The sequence below is a fragment of the Bos grunniens genome, chromosome 18 (assembly GCF_055505025.1).
Source record: "Bos grunniens cultivar Pamir isolate PY7600 chromosome 18, Bosgru_T2T1.0, whole genome shotgun sequence".
Classification (NCBI taxonomy): Eukaryota; Metazoa; Chordata; class Mammalia; order Artiodactyla; family Bovidae; genus Bos; species Bos grunniens.
Window position 1 is genome coordinate 51,423,868 of NC_141182.1, and position 17,955 is coordinate 51,441,822.

The 17,955-nt window shown below is 60.6% G+C and overlaps 1 protein-coding gene across 1 annotated transcript; it reads left to right on the forward strand.

The window, feature by feature from the left end:
- Positions 1 to 447: 447 nt before the first annotated feature.
- On the forward strand, positions 448 to 17,738 carry ERFL (ETS repressor factor like). Its single transcript, XM_086352798.1, has 6 exons — positions 448 to 580; positions 12,931 to 13,010; positions 15,908 to 16,142; positions 16,473 to 16,668; positions 16,762 to 16,879; positions 17,282 to 17,738. Exons 2-6 carry the CDS (start codon positions 12,944 to 12,946, stop codon positions 17,728 to 17,730), a joined length of 1,065 nt encoding a protein of 354 aa, XP_086208924.1. The 5' UTR covers positions 448 to 580; positions 12,931 to 12,943; the 3' UTR covers positions 17,731 to 17,738.
- Positions 17,739 to 17,955: the final 217 nt, after the last annotated feature.

The following is a 17,955-nucleotide window of genomic DNA, read 5'->3' on the forward strand; positions in this document are numbered from 1 at the left end:
TTATTTTCCGAGTTTGAGGAAAATTATATTCCATCGATCGCACTCCCGCCCCCTCCCCCGCACCGCCCGCCGCCGCCGCCGCCTCCATATATCTGCGCGTGGAGCCGGGCCGGGCGGCCGCGAGGGCGGGAGGCGCGCGGCGCGCGCGGAAGAGCAGCGGGAGGAGGAGCGGGAGGAGGCGCCGGAGGCCGGCCGCCCCGGCGCCCCCCGCCCCGGCCCTGCTGCCCCGCGCCTCGCTCGCGGAGCCGCTGTCCGCCCGGAGCTCCGTCCCCAGCTTCCCGCGTCTCCATCTCTCTTAGCGCGTCTCCGTGTCGGGGTCTCTCTCTGCATCTCCCTGTCTCTGCTTCGCTCCCGTCTCTCTGTCTCCGGACATCTCTCGGTGTCCCGGTCTCTCAGTGACTCTCGCTCCCTGCTCCCGCCCTCTCTGGCTCCATCCCCTCCCCGGGGGCTCGGGCATCTCCCCCGACCCCCGTCCCCCGCCCCGGTGCCCCCTCCCCAGAACGCCGCGGTGGCCATGGCTGCGGGATCCGAACTTTAAACACTTCTCCCCGGACCTGTGCGGATGCGCAAACCCCGGAAAGTGAGTGAGCGCCGCGGACGGCACAGGGGCGGGGATGGGGGGCGGGGATTCCTGCCCCGGGCGGGGGCCTGGCCGCGGGAGGCGCTCCCGAGAGACTCTCGGAGCTGGGCTCCCCAAGCCGGGGGCGGGGAGGCGGGTGGGGTCTCCCCCCGGGCGGTGGGGGCGGGTGGGGCTGCGTCGGACTCCCGGGAGGAGGGAGGGGCCGAGGGCTGGAGGTGCGCCCTCGGGGTAAGGGTCCAAGGACAGGGTCGCGGGGAGTGTGGGGAGCGCGGCAGACCGCGCAGTGAGAGCGCACGCCGGCGGCCAGAGCTGAGGGCGGGTCTGGATTTTTGGGGCGAGAGTCTTGGGTGTAGAGAGCAAGGCTGAGGGCTTGAAATTTGGGACCTAGCGGCTCAGAGCCAAGAGATTGGATATTGGGGATGAAGAGCTGTTTGGGGTTGGGGATCAGGACTAGGGGTGTGGATATTTGGAGCTGGGGTCCGCATGGTGGGTTGGGTTTGGGGGACTGGGAGGTCTGGATTTGGAGCTAGAGTTCAGAGCTGAGAATCTGCAAATTTGGCCCTGGATATTTGGGTTCTGGATATTTGGTGTGAGAGGTCCCAGGGGCTGTGGGGATATTTGAGCCAATTTTGGGGTCTGCACACTTCCCGGCTGGGAGTGCTGGCCTGGCCTTGACCTTTGGGGGTCCATGTCCTGGGGACAGGTGGCCTAGTGCCACATGCCTTTCCTGTCCCAGTCATTCCACATCTGTCCCAGGACAATGCTGGGCCACCTCTGACATCTCTTTTTCTGGCGGGGTCTCTCCTCACTGACTCTCTGTCCCTATCTCTTCCAGGGTCTCTGTGTCCATCTCTAATTCTCCCAGAATTTGTCTCTTTGTCTCTTTTTGTCTCTCTGTCTCTGTCTCTCGCAGCATCTGTCTCTACCTCTTTGGGTCCAACTCTTAGACCATCTCTCAGAATCTCTGTGCCTATCTCTGCCCTTCCCCTATCTTTCTCAGCATCTCTCTGTCTCGGTCTCTCACTATCTCTCTGTCTCTGTCTCTCCCAGTGTCTCTGTCTCTGTCTCCCCCTCGCTGGTTTCCGCTCAGATTAAGCCGGGGACCTAATTCCAGGCCCAGGATCGAATTTTCTGGCAACAAAGGGAAATAGCGAATCGATCGGTCGCTCCGGAGATTAAGAGACAAGCGGCGCGCGGATCTATCACGGCTAAACGGCCCCCCCTCCCGCTCCCCCCGCCCGGCCGGCCCGCCGAGGCCCAGACGCGCTCCGCATCGCCAAGCAGCCTCTGGAGCCCCGGCTGCCGGCAGGCTGAGCCCAGAGCTAACTGCGTGCCCTGCCTCGGGCCAGAGCCTGGGGAGGGGTCCGAGAGCTCAGCCGGCCCCTGGGGAGGGGGAGAGGGGGTAGTGAGTGAAACGGAAGCCACAAACCACCCCAAAGAGTCATGCTGCACACACCTGTGGCCCCAGGTAACATCTTTCACCCACACCTATCAACACACCTGTCACATCGGTGTCCCACATCTGGACCTCCAGGTAACATTCGACTCTTTACACCTGTGCCCTGTAGGTAATCCCTGTCCTCCGCACCTGTTCCCTTCATCTACACCCCCCTCCAGATGTCACCTGTTTCCTCTCACCTGTCCCACCCCCCAAGTAACACTTGTCCCTTGAAGAAACCTATCCCAAAGATGCCCATGATCAAGCTTACCTGCACCTCCAGGTAACATGTTCTCCGAACTTTGCCCCTTCCACCTGAATCCCGGCATGTCTCATTTCATACCACTTTATTCCCTATCTACCTGCAGCTGCACCACCCCACCTCCCCCGGAAAGCCCTAGACGCACTTGTTTCTCATACATCTGTATTTCTTCATCTCTGTCTCCTTCAGGCAGTACCTGTCCACCATGTCTTACCTCACTCTCTCTCATGCAGTCCCTTCCTTTACACATACACACTCACGCTCAACAGAGGAGCATCCTTCTCTGACCTCAGGTCGCACCTGCCCCCTCTCACCCCCACTCCCAGCTCTCACCCATACCTCTCCCTTATAATGCTGACCTTGTCCACCCTCACGCTGGTCCTTCCAGAAGAACCTCCCATGCCCTTGTCACTTGAGAAATGCATCTTCTTCATGGCCCTCTCTCTGCCTGCACCTAACTCCCTCACATGCTCCCTTGTGTCTCCTGTCTCCCATCGTTTAACGTAAGTACACCGACTTCCAAGGCTTCCTCCATACCTGTCATTTCAGGTAACCCATCCCAGACAAGAGCGCATGCGCCAACCTCAGGTCTCTCCTAACCATCCCCCCATGGCTCTCACGTGCAGTGGCCCCCAGGTATCAGGTGTAGCCATCTTTCTTGGGTCCCTCCCCTGCCATGTCTCCTTCAAGCCCGTGCTGCTGGCCTCCGTCCTCGCTGTCTCTCTCTGGGTCTCCCAAGGTGCAGCTCCATGCTGGCATGCCTTCGGGCCAGGAATCTGTCCTGGTCCACAGGTACCTGCCTCACCTGCATACCTGTCCCTGCAGGTACTACTTATCTGCCTCTTTTCTTTCCCCACATACCTAACGTTCCATGTCCCTCACTTCTTTTGCCTCGCCTCACAAGATCATACCAATATCTCCACACACCTGCTGATTGCTCACCTGTCCATCTCAGGCATCAGCTGCTCTGGTACCACGCCCACTCATTTCTTCAAGCAAACAGGTACTGAGCCCTCCATGCACCCTCTCCTTAGTCTCTCTCTGCTTTACATCTCTTCATCCAGGTCTCTGCCAGACCGCCGGACTCCCCAGCCTGTCCCCAAGGGGATTCCTGCTCCAGCCCCACAGACGCGCACCTGACTCCCAACACTCTAGCCTTCTCCCCAACTCACCACATCCACTGTGGCCCTCGTTCCTTCATAGCTTCTTCAAACACTGTGTACTCACCCCATCCCTCTCAGCCACCTGCTCATACAATCTGTCGCCCCTGCCCCTCTAGAGCCTAACCTTCAGATCCCTCACACCTGTCTCCAGCCCACTTCCCTCTGGCATGACCTGTCCCTTTTCTGCAGAACTTGTCACCAGCTATCTATCTCCTCAGGGAATACCCTTCTCGGTGAGCATAAGCAACACCTGTAGCATTTGTTAAACACGTATAACACCTGTTCGCGGCTGTCCACGCACCTGCCCGCTGCGGCGTGCAGAAGGTCTTGAGTCAGGGGTTCTTAGACTACAGCGGGCAGAGGAGACATCTGGAGGGCTTGTGGGACCCCAGAGACCTGGCTCTCACCACAGAGACTCTGGTGCAGCAAGTCTGGGGAGGAGCCTGACACTCTGCGTTTCTAATAAGCTCCAGGTCATGCCGCTGCTGCTGCTGGTCCACGGACCGCTCTCTGAGTAGCACCTGCTCATAACCTGTCCCTGGCCACTGCTTATTAAACACCCATCTCTGTGACAGTCGGTGTCTTCTGTTCTTCATATCCATTGTCTCATTTCATCTTCATGAGACCCTTAGGAGGGAGGCACTTATCTTATCCCTTATTCCCATTTTGCAGAGAAGGAAACTGAGTCCAGAGAAATGGAGTCATTTCTGGGCTCGGAAGCTGGTAGATACTGGAGATTTGCATCAATCTGAGGCCATCTGACTGCAGGCATGCAAGTGTCCCTGTCCCCCACACCTGCCCATCAGGTGACCACCTTCCCCCACAGACACATCTGTCCACCTCATCACTGTTGCATCATTTGCTTGCCCATCACCTGCTAGCTCTCCGACACCCCACATTCTACCTCCACTCCTGTCCTTGGATACCCTACCTACCTGCTGGCACACCTCTCTCTCTCTGACAGTGACTTCCCCCCACCCCGGCCAAGCTTGTCATCCGCCTCCTGGTTCCCACCTGCCCCCCTGCCAAGCGAGCGCAGTCTGCTGACACACACCTGTCTCCCCACGTACACCTGGGTCTCTGGAACTACCCGTCTCTACACCACGTACCTCTTTCCTGGCTCCTGTTTCCTATCCCCCCACCTGTCTTTTATCCCCTCTCTCTGTCTCCATCTCTGTTCCATCTGCCCATCCCCCTTTGCTTATCCCTGGATCTGTCTCTTTTCCTCCCTCCCTTTGTTCTGTTTTTCTCCATTTCTGTCTCTCTCAATGTCTCTGTATCCCTCCCTATCTCTCTATAGCGCTCTGACTCTCTGTTTGTCTGTGTCCTGCACTCTCTGTCTCATTCTCTGTCACCTCTCTCCTCTCCTGTCTCTGTTCCTTGCCCTCTCCACTGACAGTGGAAATCTTAGGGAGACTTCAAGTCATACTGATCTGCATTTGAGTCCAGATATCACCACTCACCCCTGTGGGACTTTGGCCAAGTTACTTTCCTGATTGGAGCCTCAGTTTCTGCATCTGTGAAATGGGTATCATGGCAGCTGCTACCTCCCAGGTCATAGTGTGGATGAGAGACTGAAGGAAGCCAGAGGATGCGAGCTGTTGGTGGGGAGGGGGAAAAAAGGGGGCTGACCTTCCCTCCGTGGGTCCCTCTCTGCTCTTGTCTTTTTCCCAGGGCTGCAGCCCCGCCTGGCTGTCAGTGGAAGCATGTGTGTGGTGGGGGGAATGGAGAGAGAGGTGGGCAGAAGTGTCCCGGCTGGCCGAAGCCTGGGCATGGGACCCGGTGTGGGGCTGGGGACAGGGATCGATCTGCCTCGGCGGCAGTGTGCGGGCCAGGATTGCATCTTGTCACAATAATTTATTGCTCTCATCCCGTCTGATCGATGGCGCTGAATTAGCACCGTGCGATGCCCCTGGAGCCCCGAGCCTCCCCCAGTCCAGCCGGACCCTGGCCCTTCTCTGGCCCTTGTGGGCTCCCCGAAGCCCAGGCACCTGGTTCCAGCCAGCCCAGCCCCACGCCTGGCTCCGGACACGGGGGTCCTGCCCTCGTGCCCCACCTCTCTGCCCCCTTGCCCTGGGTCTCACCTCCCCACCTCCACTGCTGTCCATGGATCTCTGCCTTTCTGTTCCTTGACTCACACCATCCCTCTGTCTCCCTGCCTTGTTCCCTGTAGCCTGAGTTCCCATCCAACAGTATTTGCTGAGCACATACTTGGTGCCAAGCCCTGTGAGCAGGACGCACAACCTCCCTGCCCTTCGGCCAGTGCAGTCCAGAGGGGCTCCCGTGGTCTCGTGGCTCCTGGGACTAGCTGGTCACCCTTGCCTTCGGTGTCCTGTCCCTCCTCCCCCCTCCCCAGCACCCCCACCATGCCACAGTCATTGCCACTGTTTCTGACACAGAGCCTGGGGCCAGAGGATCCAGCAGTGAGGGGGCAGGGGGGCAGGTGGTGCAGGGCCTGGGGCTGTAAGGATGAGACTGGGATTCACCCGGAGGAGTTGAGGACCAGCTTGGGAAAAGAACCCCAACTCCATTGGGGTTCAGGTGGACGCAGGGGCTGGAGTTGGGGTTGGGGTTGGGTTTGGAGCGGGGTGGTGGTGAGGAGGAGGAGGGGGCAGGCTTTGGAGTTGGGGTGGCAGCCAGGAACTAGATCAGGACCCCCGACACTGGTCCCCTCCCTCAAGACTGCAGAAGAGCCCAGGTGAGCGTTGAGGAGGCCGTGAGCCCGCACCTGGGGTCTGCCTGTGCCAGCGGGACTCTGACTTTCCCCACCGTTGCTCCGGCCTCGGCCTCGGGCCCTGCAGCCCCCCTCATCCACTCCTGTACCTCTGCCCTAATCCCTCAATTTTCCGCATCTCTGCCCCCTCCTCTCCTTCCTCCCTGACCCGGGGACTCTCCTCCCAGCAGCTCTCTCCCCGTGACCTCCAGCTCTAATTCACTTTGTGAAGCTTCTCTCAGACCCACTCCTCTTTCCCGGGTTTCCCTAACTCGGGTCTCCCGCCCTGGCTGTGGTCTCTGTGTCTCTCTGTCTCGCTCCTGTTGGTCTTTGTGAGACTCTCTCTGGCCTCCTGTCTTCTCTCTGCGTCTCTCCTGTCTCTGTTCCAGTCTTTTTCACCACTCTGGGCTGCTCCCCCCTGCGCTTCTCTCCCATATCTCCCTTTCCCCATCGCTCTGTCTCTCTATCTCTCTCCCTCTGCGGGTGTCTCTCAGTCTCCCCCAGCCCTGTGCTCGCTCCATCTCTCTGGGTCTTAGAGGGGAGGGAGGGGGTGGGGGAGCAGAGCCCAGGCTCTGGGTCCATCTGCGGTTGCGCCTCCCTCCCTCTCCCTTCCCCCAGCGCTGTTTGGTAGGCGGGGTGCGTGGCACTGCGGCTCCCACCTCCCAGGGGACGCTCCCTCACCACCCCCCCTTCCTGACACCATTCGGAGCGCTGGCCGCAGCCCCAGAGACATCCATGCAGAGACTGGAGCTCAGGGAGAGAGACTGAGACCTCGAGAGACACACACCACCTCAGAGATGCCAGCTAGAGGGACAGGCAGTGTGCGGGTGGGTCTGAGGTCTCTGTTCCTGCCCTGGCTTCGTGCCTCCCAAGCACCCCACACCCACCTTCTCCAGGCTGGAAGCCGGTGCCCCGTCTGTCTGCCAAACTGTCCCTCCGTCTTGCACAGTCAGCCTGGGCAGAGGTTCCTGGGGGTGTGTGCACGCCTGTGTGTGCAAGCTGTCTGGACTGTGTGTGTCTGTGGTGTGTGTGATGCTTTGGGGGGGCTTGGCTGCCTTTTTGTGGGACCGTGGGGCCTGTGTTACAGCACATGTAAACGTGGCTTGTGGAGAGGTGTGTGCTCCTGGGCACAGTGACTAAGTGTGGGTGCGTGAGGCCTTGGGGTTGAACTGAACCACGCGTGTCGTGTTTATGCCCACGTGTGTGACTGGGGTGTGATGCTCAGCTGTCTGCCCCCGAAGCCCTGGAGATGTGCCGTGTTCCGAGGGAGGCGGGGTGGAAGGACCGAGAGCGCCGCCCTGGTGGGACCCCAGGAGCCAGGCTGGTGAATGTGGGTATGAGGAACATGGCACAGGGACAGCTCTGGACACGGTCGCAAAAGTTCCCCCCGAACTGCTGCATCAGAGGCTGGCTGTGTGTGGCGGTGTCTTTGTGTGCAGGGGGTGCTGTTGTGTGTGGGCTTGTGTCTGAGTCTGGGGTCAGGCGTGGGCTGGGTGTGTGTACATGTGTGTGTGGTCATTTGGGGAGCTGGATAAGGGGAATCAGTTCATGACCGATACATGAACGAGACTGTGTGTGGCCAGCCCTGAAGGGTGTGGAAGGCTGTGTGTGTCTGTGGTTGTGTATTCATGTGAGCTGTTTGGTGGTGTACGTGTGCACCACTTGTGTAAACCGATGCTCAGCGATGTGTGGGGCTGCATCTCCAATGCCGTGTGAGTATCAGCCTGGGTATGGTATCACTGTGTGTGTTTTGAGTCTGTGTGTCACAGCTGCCTGTGTTTCCGTCCCTGTGTTTCCTGTGGGGATGAGCCAGGTCTCAAACGAGCTGGGCGGTTGTGGGGATGACAGTGTGTGGCCTTGACAGAAGTAGAGACAAGGGTGTGTGTGTGTGTGCGTATACACACACAAGAACACCCCTGCCTGTGGTCAGTTCAGACCATTTGGTGGATGTGGGCGGGGGTAGAGTGGGTGACCTTGGGAGTGGAGGCAAGGCCAGGCAGGAGAGCCCCTATCACCTTCCTGACCCCTTCCTCCCTGGGACAGCCACGGGGCTCTCCTTGGTACCTATCATGGGAGATCCTGGGGCCTAGGTTTGTGTACCCATGGATGTGGAATAGTCTGTACAGACAGGTGTGCAGGGAGTGTGTGCTAACATAGTGTATGACAACAGGCGGCCAGCTGTGTGCACCCAGGTGGGACAGTGTGTGTATGTATGTGCGGTGTGTGTGAAGGGTGCCTAGTCATGTGTGTCCAGAGAGAGTGTGTGTGCATGCACAGGGGGTCTACTGTGTGTCTGCTGTGTGCACAGGTCTGTCCTACATGGGTGTGTGGTATATGGAGGCGTGTGTACCAGGCTGGGTGCAGATGGAGCACCAAGGGGGGTGTGTGTGGGTGTATCTCTGTGTCCGGGTGTGATGTGTGTGTCTGTCAGTGTGTGTGTGCATGTGTGTGGGGGCTGCGGGAGAAGGGTCTTGGGCCGCGTCTCTCTCCTCTTTAGACAGAGCCCTGGAGAAGATATGAAATTTAAAAAAAAAATCAATTTTCATTCCACTTGTGCAGATTGTGTTAAGGGGAGGTGGGGGGGCTGGGTGAGGGATGAAGGGGCTGGGGTGGGGGGTGCAAGGCCTGAGGCGGCTCCCGAGGCAGCCAGAGCAGCTTAGAGAAATCAAAACAACTGGTTAAACCCCAGCCCAGGGGGCTGGGGTGAAGGGGGTGGGCAATGAGGAGACAGAAGCAAAGAGAGACCAGGAGACAGAGATGCTTAGGACAGAGACGAGAAACAGAGACATTAAGAGATGGAGATATTTGGAGATAGAGGCCGACAGACAGATGGGGCAACAAAGACAGAGAGAGAGAGACCCACTGGAGAGAGACAACTGCATAAGCAGGCCTGGTTCAGTGCCCACCTCACACACATCCGGGCTTGGGGGTGTCCACAAATGAGTGGATGGACAGACAGCTGGACAGACGGTGGCAGGAGCGTTGGGACCCCAGAGTGGGCTTATCTCTGAGTGCCCACGCCACCCCCACCCAGCCTCATCCCGCTGGGCTGTGGGTCTGAGTGTGGTGCTGTGCGTACGTGTGCAGCCGTGTGTGTTGCCGGCTGTGCTGGCGTCGTGCGTGCACCTCTGTCTCCTTGCATGATGGAGAGTGTGCACACACACGGTCTCTGGTGCTTGTCTGTGTGAATGTGTCCTTTCACGTCACGTGTGTGTGACTGGCTTGGCTGTGCTGCTGGGTGTGCCCGGGTGTGCGTGTGTGTCCACGCTGGCACTGTGTCCGTGTGTGCTTTGCAGCTTTGTGTGGCTGTATTCGTGACCCTTGGGGTATGACGGTGCGTCTATGTCAGTGTGTACCTGTCTATGATTTATGATTGTGTGTCTTTGTTTCTGTAGGGGACTGAATCTGTGTGTGTGTATGTTGCATACATCTGTGTACACTTGTGTGTCTTTCTCTGTGTCGATGTCTATGGCCGTGATGGTATATGTGTGTTCCGACATGGATGTCTCTGTGTGGTGTGTAACCTGGTGGTGTGTGTGCCTGGGTTGCTGTGTGACAGGGGCTGCGTGATGGTGTTGGTTGTGGCAGTCTTGGTGTACATGAGTTGGTTAACCTGTGCGTCACACACTGTTGTGATGTGTGTTGTGTGTGCCGGTGTGGCATGTGTCACTTTGTTGAGCTGTGTTGGTGTCATGTGTTGTGTGGCACTGTGGCGTGTGTGTGTCTGGGTTGCTGTGTGGGTCTGTGTAGCTCCTTGGCAGGAAAGAGAGGGAGGCAGCCTTTGCCGGCCCAGCCCCTCTCCACACTGCTGCGCGCACACGCACACACATTCGGTGCCATGGCTGCTGGCGGTGGAGATGGGGGGGCGGGGGTGTGTGTGGAGGAAGCAAAATAAAATTAAAAATTAAAGCTTGCCCGGAGTCCCCATCCGCCCCGTGCGGACTGGTGGGGAGGGGCGGGGTTGCAGCCGCTCCTCCTCTGCAGCCACGGGGGGGGGGGGCTGGGTGTTTGTCCGTCTGTCCAGCCGTCCAGCCAGGCCCCTGCCAGGCCCACTGCCCTGGCCGGCCCCTCAGGCCCTGCGCCCTCCGTCGGTCGATCAGCGATCAATGGGGCCAGGGGGGCGCCAGGGGCAGGGCAAGATCAAAGGGGTCCCTAGAGACAAATGCGGGCTACTAGGACAGAAACAGAGACGCAGAGATGGGGAGACAGAGACACTGAGACTGGGGTGGAGACCCCCAGACATAAAAACAGGGTGGTGTGGAGCCCCAGAGACGTGGGGACACAGAGAGAGAGAGACATGGGGAAGCGGAGATGGGGCACCCTGGTGCCCGGACAGTCAGGGGCAGACATGCAGGGAAGGGGGCAGAACAGGAGGGGGTGGGGGCCCAACAGGACCCGGGCAGGGGGACAGAGAGGGGAGAAGTGGCAGGCAGAGACCTCGAGATGGCAGAGACGCGTGCCTGCATGCAAGAGACGCGGGGGGGAGCGTGGGAGCAGGGCCCGGAGCGCCGATCCCACGGCTCCTCGTTATAACGTGTCCGGAGGAGGCGGCGGGGAGTTGAAAGCGTCGGGAAGAGAAATCAAAACCAACACGGAAATGAGAGGGGCCAACAGGGGGTGGGAGCAGGGTGGGGGGGTGTGAAGCAGGAGGGAGGGAGGGGGGCCCGGAGAGGCAGAGAGAGCCAGGGAGGTGGGGGAGAGAGAGGTGGATGGAGCGAGGTGGGGAGATGGGAGAGAAGAGAGACTGAGATGGGCCAGGCGGGCGGACAGGGGCAGAGAGACCGAGAGATGGGAGTTAGATGAGAGAAGGGAGGAAAAGAGACAGATGGCGCAGAGAGTTCGAGAGACAAAAGACCTGGGGAGACACAGGGGAGAGACAGAGAAGGGCCGGGGGACAGAGAGGGACAGACCCCAGAGGACATGGGGGGGCGTGGTCCTGGAGGACAGAGATACAGAGACTGAGTGATGGAGGGAGAGAGGCAGAGTGGGGGAGACTGCTGGGTGGGGAAAGATGGGGCGAGACACCTGGGTGGACAGGAGATGAGAAAACAGACCAGAAAGAGACAGCAAAGTGGACCAGAGCTGGTGGGAGGAGACAGAGAAGGGAAAAGAGAGACGATGGAGAAAGGATGGAGAGGAAGAGATAGGGAGGGAGAGAAACAGAGAAAGTTGGGGAGCTGGGGGGAGATGAGGGCATAGGAGCAGAGGAGGGGCTGCCCCCAGCAGGGGCCTGAGTGCTGGGGCGGGGGAGCCATCTGAGGGACCTCAGTAGACACGGGGGCGGGCGGGGCGGGGGGAGGCTGGAGGCTGGCCTGAGGGTGGCTGTGGCTGGGTGGACTGGGCAAGCCTGGGGGTGGGGGGAGTGGGCTGCCAAGGCTCCTCTGGTGTCCAAGTGGTGGGGTTTATGGGGGGAACGCTACGGGTTTCTGGGGTGTGTGGGATCCTTGAGAGGCAGGGCGTGTGAGAGGGGTGGTGTGTTTAAGAGTCTGTAGAGGGGAAGGGTGGGTGGGTACCCCAGGGAGGGAGCATGAAGATAGCACAGCCTCTGAGAGGTGGGGTCTGGAGGGGAGGAAGGATCTGGGGCTTGGGGTGTCTGGGATGGTGGGCGTCTGAGACGAGCGGATGTCTGAGGGAGTGGGTGTCTGAGGGCGGTGGTGGTGTCGGGGTTGGTGGGGTATCTGAGGGGGAAGGGCTGGCAGAAAACAAACGGTGGAAGGGTCTGAGAGGCTGGGATGAGCAGGGGATGAGACAGTATCTGAGAATTGAGGAACCCAAGGAGAGGGGTGTCCCAGGAAGTGGGGGTCTGAGAGGGGGGACCTGTTGCAAGGCGGAGGGGGGGAGGGAAGGGGGAGAGGCAGATCCAAGGGGTGGGGGTGTCTGAGGGGGGAGGCAGATCCAAGGGGGAGGGGTATATGGGGGGAGGCAGAACTAAGGGGAGGAGGTGTTTGAGGGGAGAGGCAGACCTAAGGGGAAGGGGCTGTCTGAGGGGGGCCGTCTGCAGAGGAGGCAGGCCCAAGCGGCGGGGGTCTGAGGGGGACAGCGGGTTTAAGGAGGGCATCTGAGGGAGCACTCCTGTGGGCGCTGGGGGCCGCTCTGTGGGGTGGGTGGGGCGGAGGGCAGGGCGGGCAGGGGCTGGGCCGGCGCCTTCCCAGCCCGTCGGAAGGCCGCCCCCCGCCCGGTGCTGGCTGGCTCTGGGCGGACAGATGAGAGTGCGGGGCGGTGCGCGAGCTGGACCAGCCAGCCCCGGGGCCAGCGGGGCGGAGTGGAGGTGGGGGCGCAGAGGTGGGGAGCGGGACAGACCGGGGACAGCCACAGAGGGAGACCGAGGGAGAGCCCGAGACGCAGAGACGGACCCCGAGAGGTCAGGCGCGAGGCGAGGGATGGAGAGACAGCGGCAGAGACGGTGCGGGGTGGTGCGGGGCGCGAGTGTGAGCCCGGAGTGTGAGTGAGTGAGTGGCGAGGAGCGCGGAGGGAGGCTGGGAGCCCGCGGTTAGTGGTGAGGCACAGAGGAAGGGGAGGCTGCCGGGAGGACTGGCCGGGAGGGAAGGACCGGGCGCAGGGCCGGGAGAGGGACTGGGAATGATGGGACCAGCGGGCAGAGAGGTGCCTGCAGGGGGAGGAGGGGGTCAGGATGCAAGGGGTGAGGGCGGCTGGGGCCTGGGTGGGTGGAGGGGGATGTCCCCCTGCAGTGCCAGCCCCCCAACTGACTTGGGTCTGTCTCTCTTGCTTGCTCCATCCTGTCCTCATCCATCTGTCTGTCTGGCCTCTCTACAGGGCTGGCTCCAACATGGACTGTAGCTGCGTCTCCGACCTTCTCTTCGCCCCACCCGCCCTGCCGGCTCTCTGGACCCCTGGTAACTGGCCCAGACCTGCCCCACCGTTTCCTCAGCCCTGGGGCCTTCCCAGTCCTCTGGCCCCTCCTTTCTGCATCTCTCACTGTCTTTCCTCCATCTGCCCGGGGTCTGGGGTCTCGGTCAGAGTCGCCTGAATCCAACCCCTTAATGAAAAACTTGACTAAAAACTTCACGGCCAGATGTCCCTGCCACCTGCCTGCTGGGACATGAGGGTCTTTTGGAGGACAGGTGAGGTGTGGAGGTCTGAGTGGGACAAGGATGCTGGGGCCTGAAGACCTGGGGTCTCGGCCGGCCGCAGTCTGCTTCCACCCAGGACCTGCGGGCAGAGAAGCAGGGAGACTTGAGACAGACGCGCGCTGATGGCGCAGGGCCGGGGACAAGAGGGGGCACTAGACCAGGCGCTGGTGGGCAAGTGGGCAGACCCAGGCAGGGGAACACGGAGGTGCGGCCCAACCAGCTGGAACAGGAAAGAGGACGGTTTGCTTGGAAGTGGACACCCAGACCAGGGATGTGGACAACAGTAAGACCTGGACATGCATCTAAGTCCAAGTCACACGCTCCACAGATGGGCAGTGAGAGAGAGAGGGAGAGGTGTGTGTGTGTGTGTGTGTACACCACGAGACAGAGTGAGAGGTGAGAAGACTCCGTGCTGGTTATTTAGGATCCTGGTGTGTCTCTGTGTCACCCTCCAAGAAGAACGGGTCGCACTGGGGAAGTGTGCGTCCATCTCTTTGTTGAACTGGTTCTGCCTGCTTGTCCGTGCACGTCCGAGGTCACCTGAGCGTGTCTCCAGACTGAGTGTGTTGTGTGTCTTTGGGACTCGGAGTGTCCACAATTCCGGGTTGGGGGGGGCGGGTTGTCTGCCAGCTCGCCTCAGTAGGCAAAAAGCCTTTGATTGCTCCTTCCGTGGCGTGTGGCATTCTGAACCAAACGGAGGTCTAATCTCGCTGCATTTTGGGTTGCGTGGGTGGATGGGTGGTCCCCCAGGCCTCTGTGTCAGGGGCTGTGTCTGTGTTTGGGGCGTGGGGCTGGTTCCGTGTCACTGAGAGTGGCTGCGCACTGGGGGCTGTGTTGTCTTGATGTGCGTGTGTGTCTGTGTGCCGAGATTGTGGGTCCTCCTGCCTCTCATTGTGTCGGCACGTATAGCACACCCGAGAACACGCGTGGAGGACAGGCCGGGGTGTGTGTCTGCATGTTGTCATCTTCGGGGTCATTGGGCGTGTCTGTGTGATACAGCCACTGGGACATGTTCCGGGTGTGAAATGGGCCAGAGCTAATGTGTTGTTGATTCATTCGGCTGTCTTCTTAGATGAGAAAGACCCCAGACGGAGTTGAGAGAGAAATTCTCTTTAGGGAGGAAACTGCCTGGCCTTCCCCAGCCTCGGGCAGACCCTGGGCAGCCTGGCTGGGACCCTGCTTCTCCTTGCCTCATCCCTGAAATTCTAACAAGCCAGAGAGGGCAAGGAACTGCCTGGGACCACACCAGCAAGTGGATACCAACAGTCTCCCAGCTCAGAGACCCTGACCCTGCCACCCCAACCACCCTCCTTTCCTGCAGATTGTAGGCTAATTCTGCCTTCTGTTTTCATGCCTGGGTCTGGGGTCTCTGAGGAGGGGGACAGGGACAGAGGCTGTGGCACGGAAGTGGGACCCAGGGCCTGGAGCCTTGTGGGTGGGCGGTGAGATACAGGGGTGGGAGAGCCCCTCGGTCTCCACCTAGCATCTGTATGTCTGGACACTGGGGTGCAGGGTGCTCATTGGAGCTGTGGATGCTAAGAGTTGGTTGTGGGACTTCCCTGGAGGTCCAGTGGTTAAGAATCTGAGCTTCCACTGCAGGGGGCGTGGGTTCAGTCCCTCGTTGGGAACTAGGGATCTCAGGAGGCAACCAAAAAAAAAAAAAGAGCTGGATGTCTGTGGCAGGGGTGGGATGAGGGGGTGCTCTACTGTTAGGGTGTCACGAGGGTGTGACTGTAAGGGTGACACATGCGTCTTGGCGTAGCACTCACGGTCTCCACCACAGGGTGCTTCATGTGGGCCTTTGGGGTTCTGTGTCTTCTCATCACAGTTGCGTTGTTCGCGGGTCCCAGCGCTCAGGGGCCTGAGATGTTTGCAATTGTGTGTGCCTGGTGTGAATGCCTTGGTGGCACGTTTGTAGTGTCATGCTCCGGCGGGAGTGTGGCTCTCTGATACAGCCGGGGGGGTCCCTCGAGGGTGAGCGGATGTCTGTGTGACAGGCTGTGTGCTGTGGGCATCTGCACACACACATACTCTCAGACGGACATGGCACAGAGGCAGGGCAGGGACACAGGGAAGTGACAGGTATAAATATACGGACGGGTACGGAGGCGCATGTGTACGCAGGCCCAGCCTGGATGTTCCAGGGTGAGGTCAGCCGGGGCGGCGGAGGGGTGCAGGGTGGTGAACTTCGGGGAGAGATGGACAAGGGACAGGGAGAAGAGATAGCAGGAATCAGGGGCCATTCAGAGTACACAAGAGATCAGACCTCAGGGCTGGCAGGACCAGGCTGGGGCAGTGCAGGGAGAACGCAGTGGAGGGCGTGCCCTTTCCTGCAAGCCCCTCCCAGACCCTCCCCAACATCAAGGACAGGGGAATCTGGTCCCTGCCACCCTCCAGCCCAGCTGTGCCAAGGCAGGAGTTGGGCTGCAAGTGCCAACCCAGGGCCCCCAGACAATGAGGTCTCTCCCTCTGTTTGGACAGTCTGGGGACTGGACACCAAGTGGGGTGCGGAGAGTGGGAGATGTGGAGATGCTCCCCAAAGATGCCTGAGGCTGCTCACTAGAGACCAGGGGTCAGGGGAGAGGGGGATGCCTCCTGGTCCCCCGAGCCCCCGACTCGGCGCACTGACCTGGGGCCACTTCCCTGCCTCCCATCCCCAGGCTTTGCCTTCCCGGATTGGGCCTACAAGCCGGAGTCGTCCCCCGGCTCCAGGCAGATCCAGCTGTGGCACTTTATTCTGGAGCTGCTGCAGAAAGAGGAGTACCAGGGTGTCATCGCCTGGCAAGGGGACTATGGGGAGTTCGTCATCAAGGACCCCGACGAGGTGGCTCGGCTCTGGGGCATCCGGAAGTGCAAGCCTCACATGAATTATGACAAGCTGAGCCGGGCTCTGCGGTGAGGAGGGGCTGGGGACCTTGTCCTGCTCCCCTCACTGTCCCTCTGGGGCCCTGTCCCCTGGGGGCTTTCCCTCAATTTCCTGGGGGCAGAATCGTATGGGATCCCAGCGCACAGGGCTCTGTGCCTGTAGCTACCATAAGTATCCACTTGTGAGTGAAGGACCAAAGCCCTGGACTTCAGAGCCACACAGGGCAGGATCCTAGCCCCTGCCTGGCCCTGTGACTCTGGCCTCAGTTTCCCCAAGCTGTTGTGTTCTGTGCTGGGCGCCAAGCAAGTGTTGGGGGCTCTGCCTTCATCTCTGCATCAGTGTCCTCCCTCTGCTCACAGCTACTACTACAACAAGCGGATTCTCCACAAGACCAAAGGGAAGAGGTTCACCTACAAGTTCAATTTCAGCAAAGTTGTGCTCGTCAATTACCCGTTGTTGGACGTGGCGGCTGCCACCACGGGCTCCCCGCTTCTGCTGACCCCTGGTCCCTTTGGGGGAGCCCCTGGCCCAGATGCTCCTCCCCTCACCCCTGAGGTGAGTTTGGATCTTGGGGTCCCCAAGCCCTGAACCTCCTGGGGAGGGGGCAGCCTGTCTGAGCGGTACCTATTCCCTCACCTCCCTCTCTAGACCCTGCAGACCCTGTTTTCTGCTCCACGCCTGGGAGAGCCGGGGGCCCGGGCACCCCTTTTCACCCCCGAGACAGACAAACTGCGTCTAGACAGCCCTTTCCCATTCCTGGGCTCTGGTAAGGGCCTGGGAGTCCAGGGGTGCCCCCGGGGTGGGCAGGCATGCTGTACGTGTGTGAGGGAAGAAGATGGGCAAAGATAGAAGGGGGAGAAGCCAGGACGCTGGAGGGAGGCCCTGGGTGAGGCTGTGTGTGCGCATGTGTGCACATGCGCGTCTAGAAGTCAGAGGACGTGAGCGAGGTGGAGCAGAGAGGAGGGCAGCTGGAGAAGGGGTCAGGCTGACAGCAGAGCTTTTGGGGGGCACTAAATGAATGGGAGGCAGGCAGGGACGTGGAAATGAGGGGAGCCATGTGAGGGTGGGAGATGCTGTGTGGGAGGACGATGGGAGAAATCAGGTGGAACACGGCAGGAAGGAATGACCCAGTCTACCTGACCCCCTGTGCCCATCACCTTCTCCCCAGGTGCCACTGGCTATTCCAAGCCCCCTGGCCTGCTGGGGCACTTCAGCCGCGCCTTCCCTGAGCACCCCTGGAACTTCAGCCCATACCTCACTGGCCCCTTCCCCAAGCTGCCCCCGCCTCTCTACCCACCACACTTCTACCCCAACCCCCTGGCCAGTTCTCTGGGCCACCTGCCCTCGGCAGGGGCAGGGGGCGGCCCCACCGCCACGCCCCTGCTAGCCGCCACTGGGGAGGGCCTAGGCCCGGAGCGCCCCGCGGGCCTGGCTGTGGCCCAGCGCCTGGCGCTACCGGGGGCCGGGGGTCCAGAGGCTGCGCTGGGCGGGAAGGAGGACAGCGACTCAGAGCTGGAGATCACCGACGTCAGTGGCTGCAGCTCTGACAGTGACGGCGACGAGGGCCTCCCCGTGCCCCCCAAGGCCAAGGTGGGCAAAGGCGGGGTCGGCAGCTGAGCCGCTGCGGGGAGATGGATTCTGCCGGGGCAGAGACCAGGGCAGCCGCCCGCGGGGCCTCTTCCATGGTCTGGTCTGCCCTTGATGTCCTGCCGGAGGCTGGGCCTGGGCGCATGGCTGCCCCAGGCTTCTTCCCCAGCCCCAGACTGGGGGGTGTCACCTCCCCTCTCCAGCGAGGGGAGGGGACACGATGACCTCCAGCCTCCTCCCCAGGCTCCAGTGTGA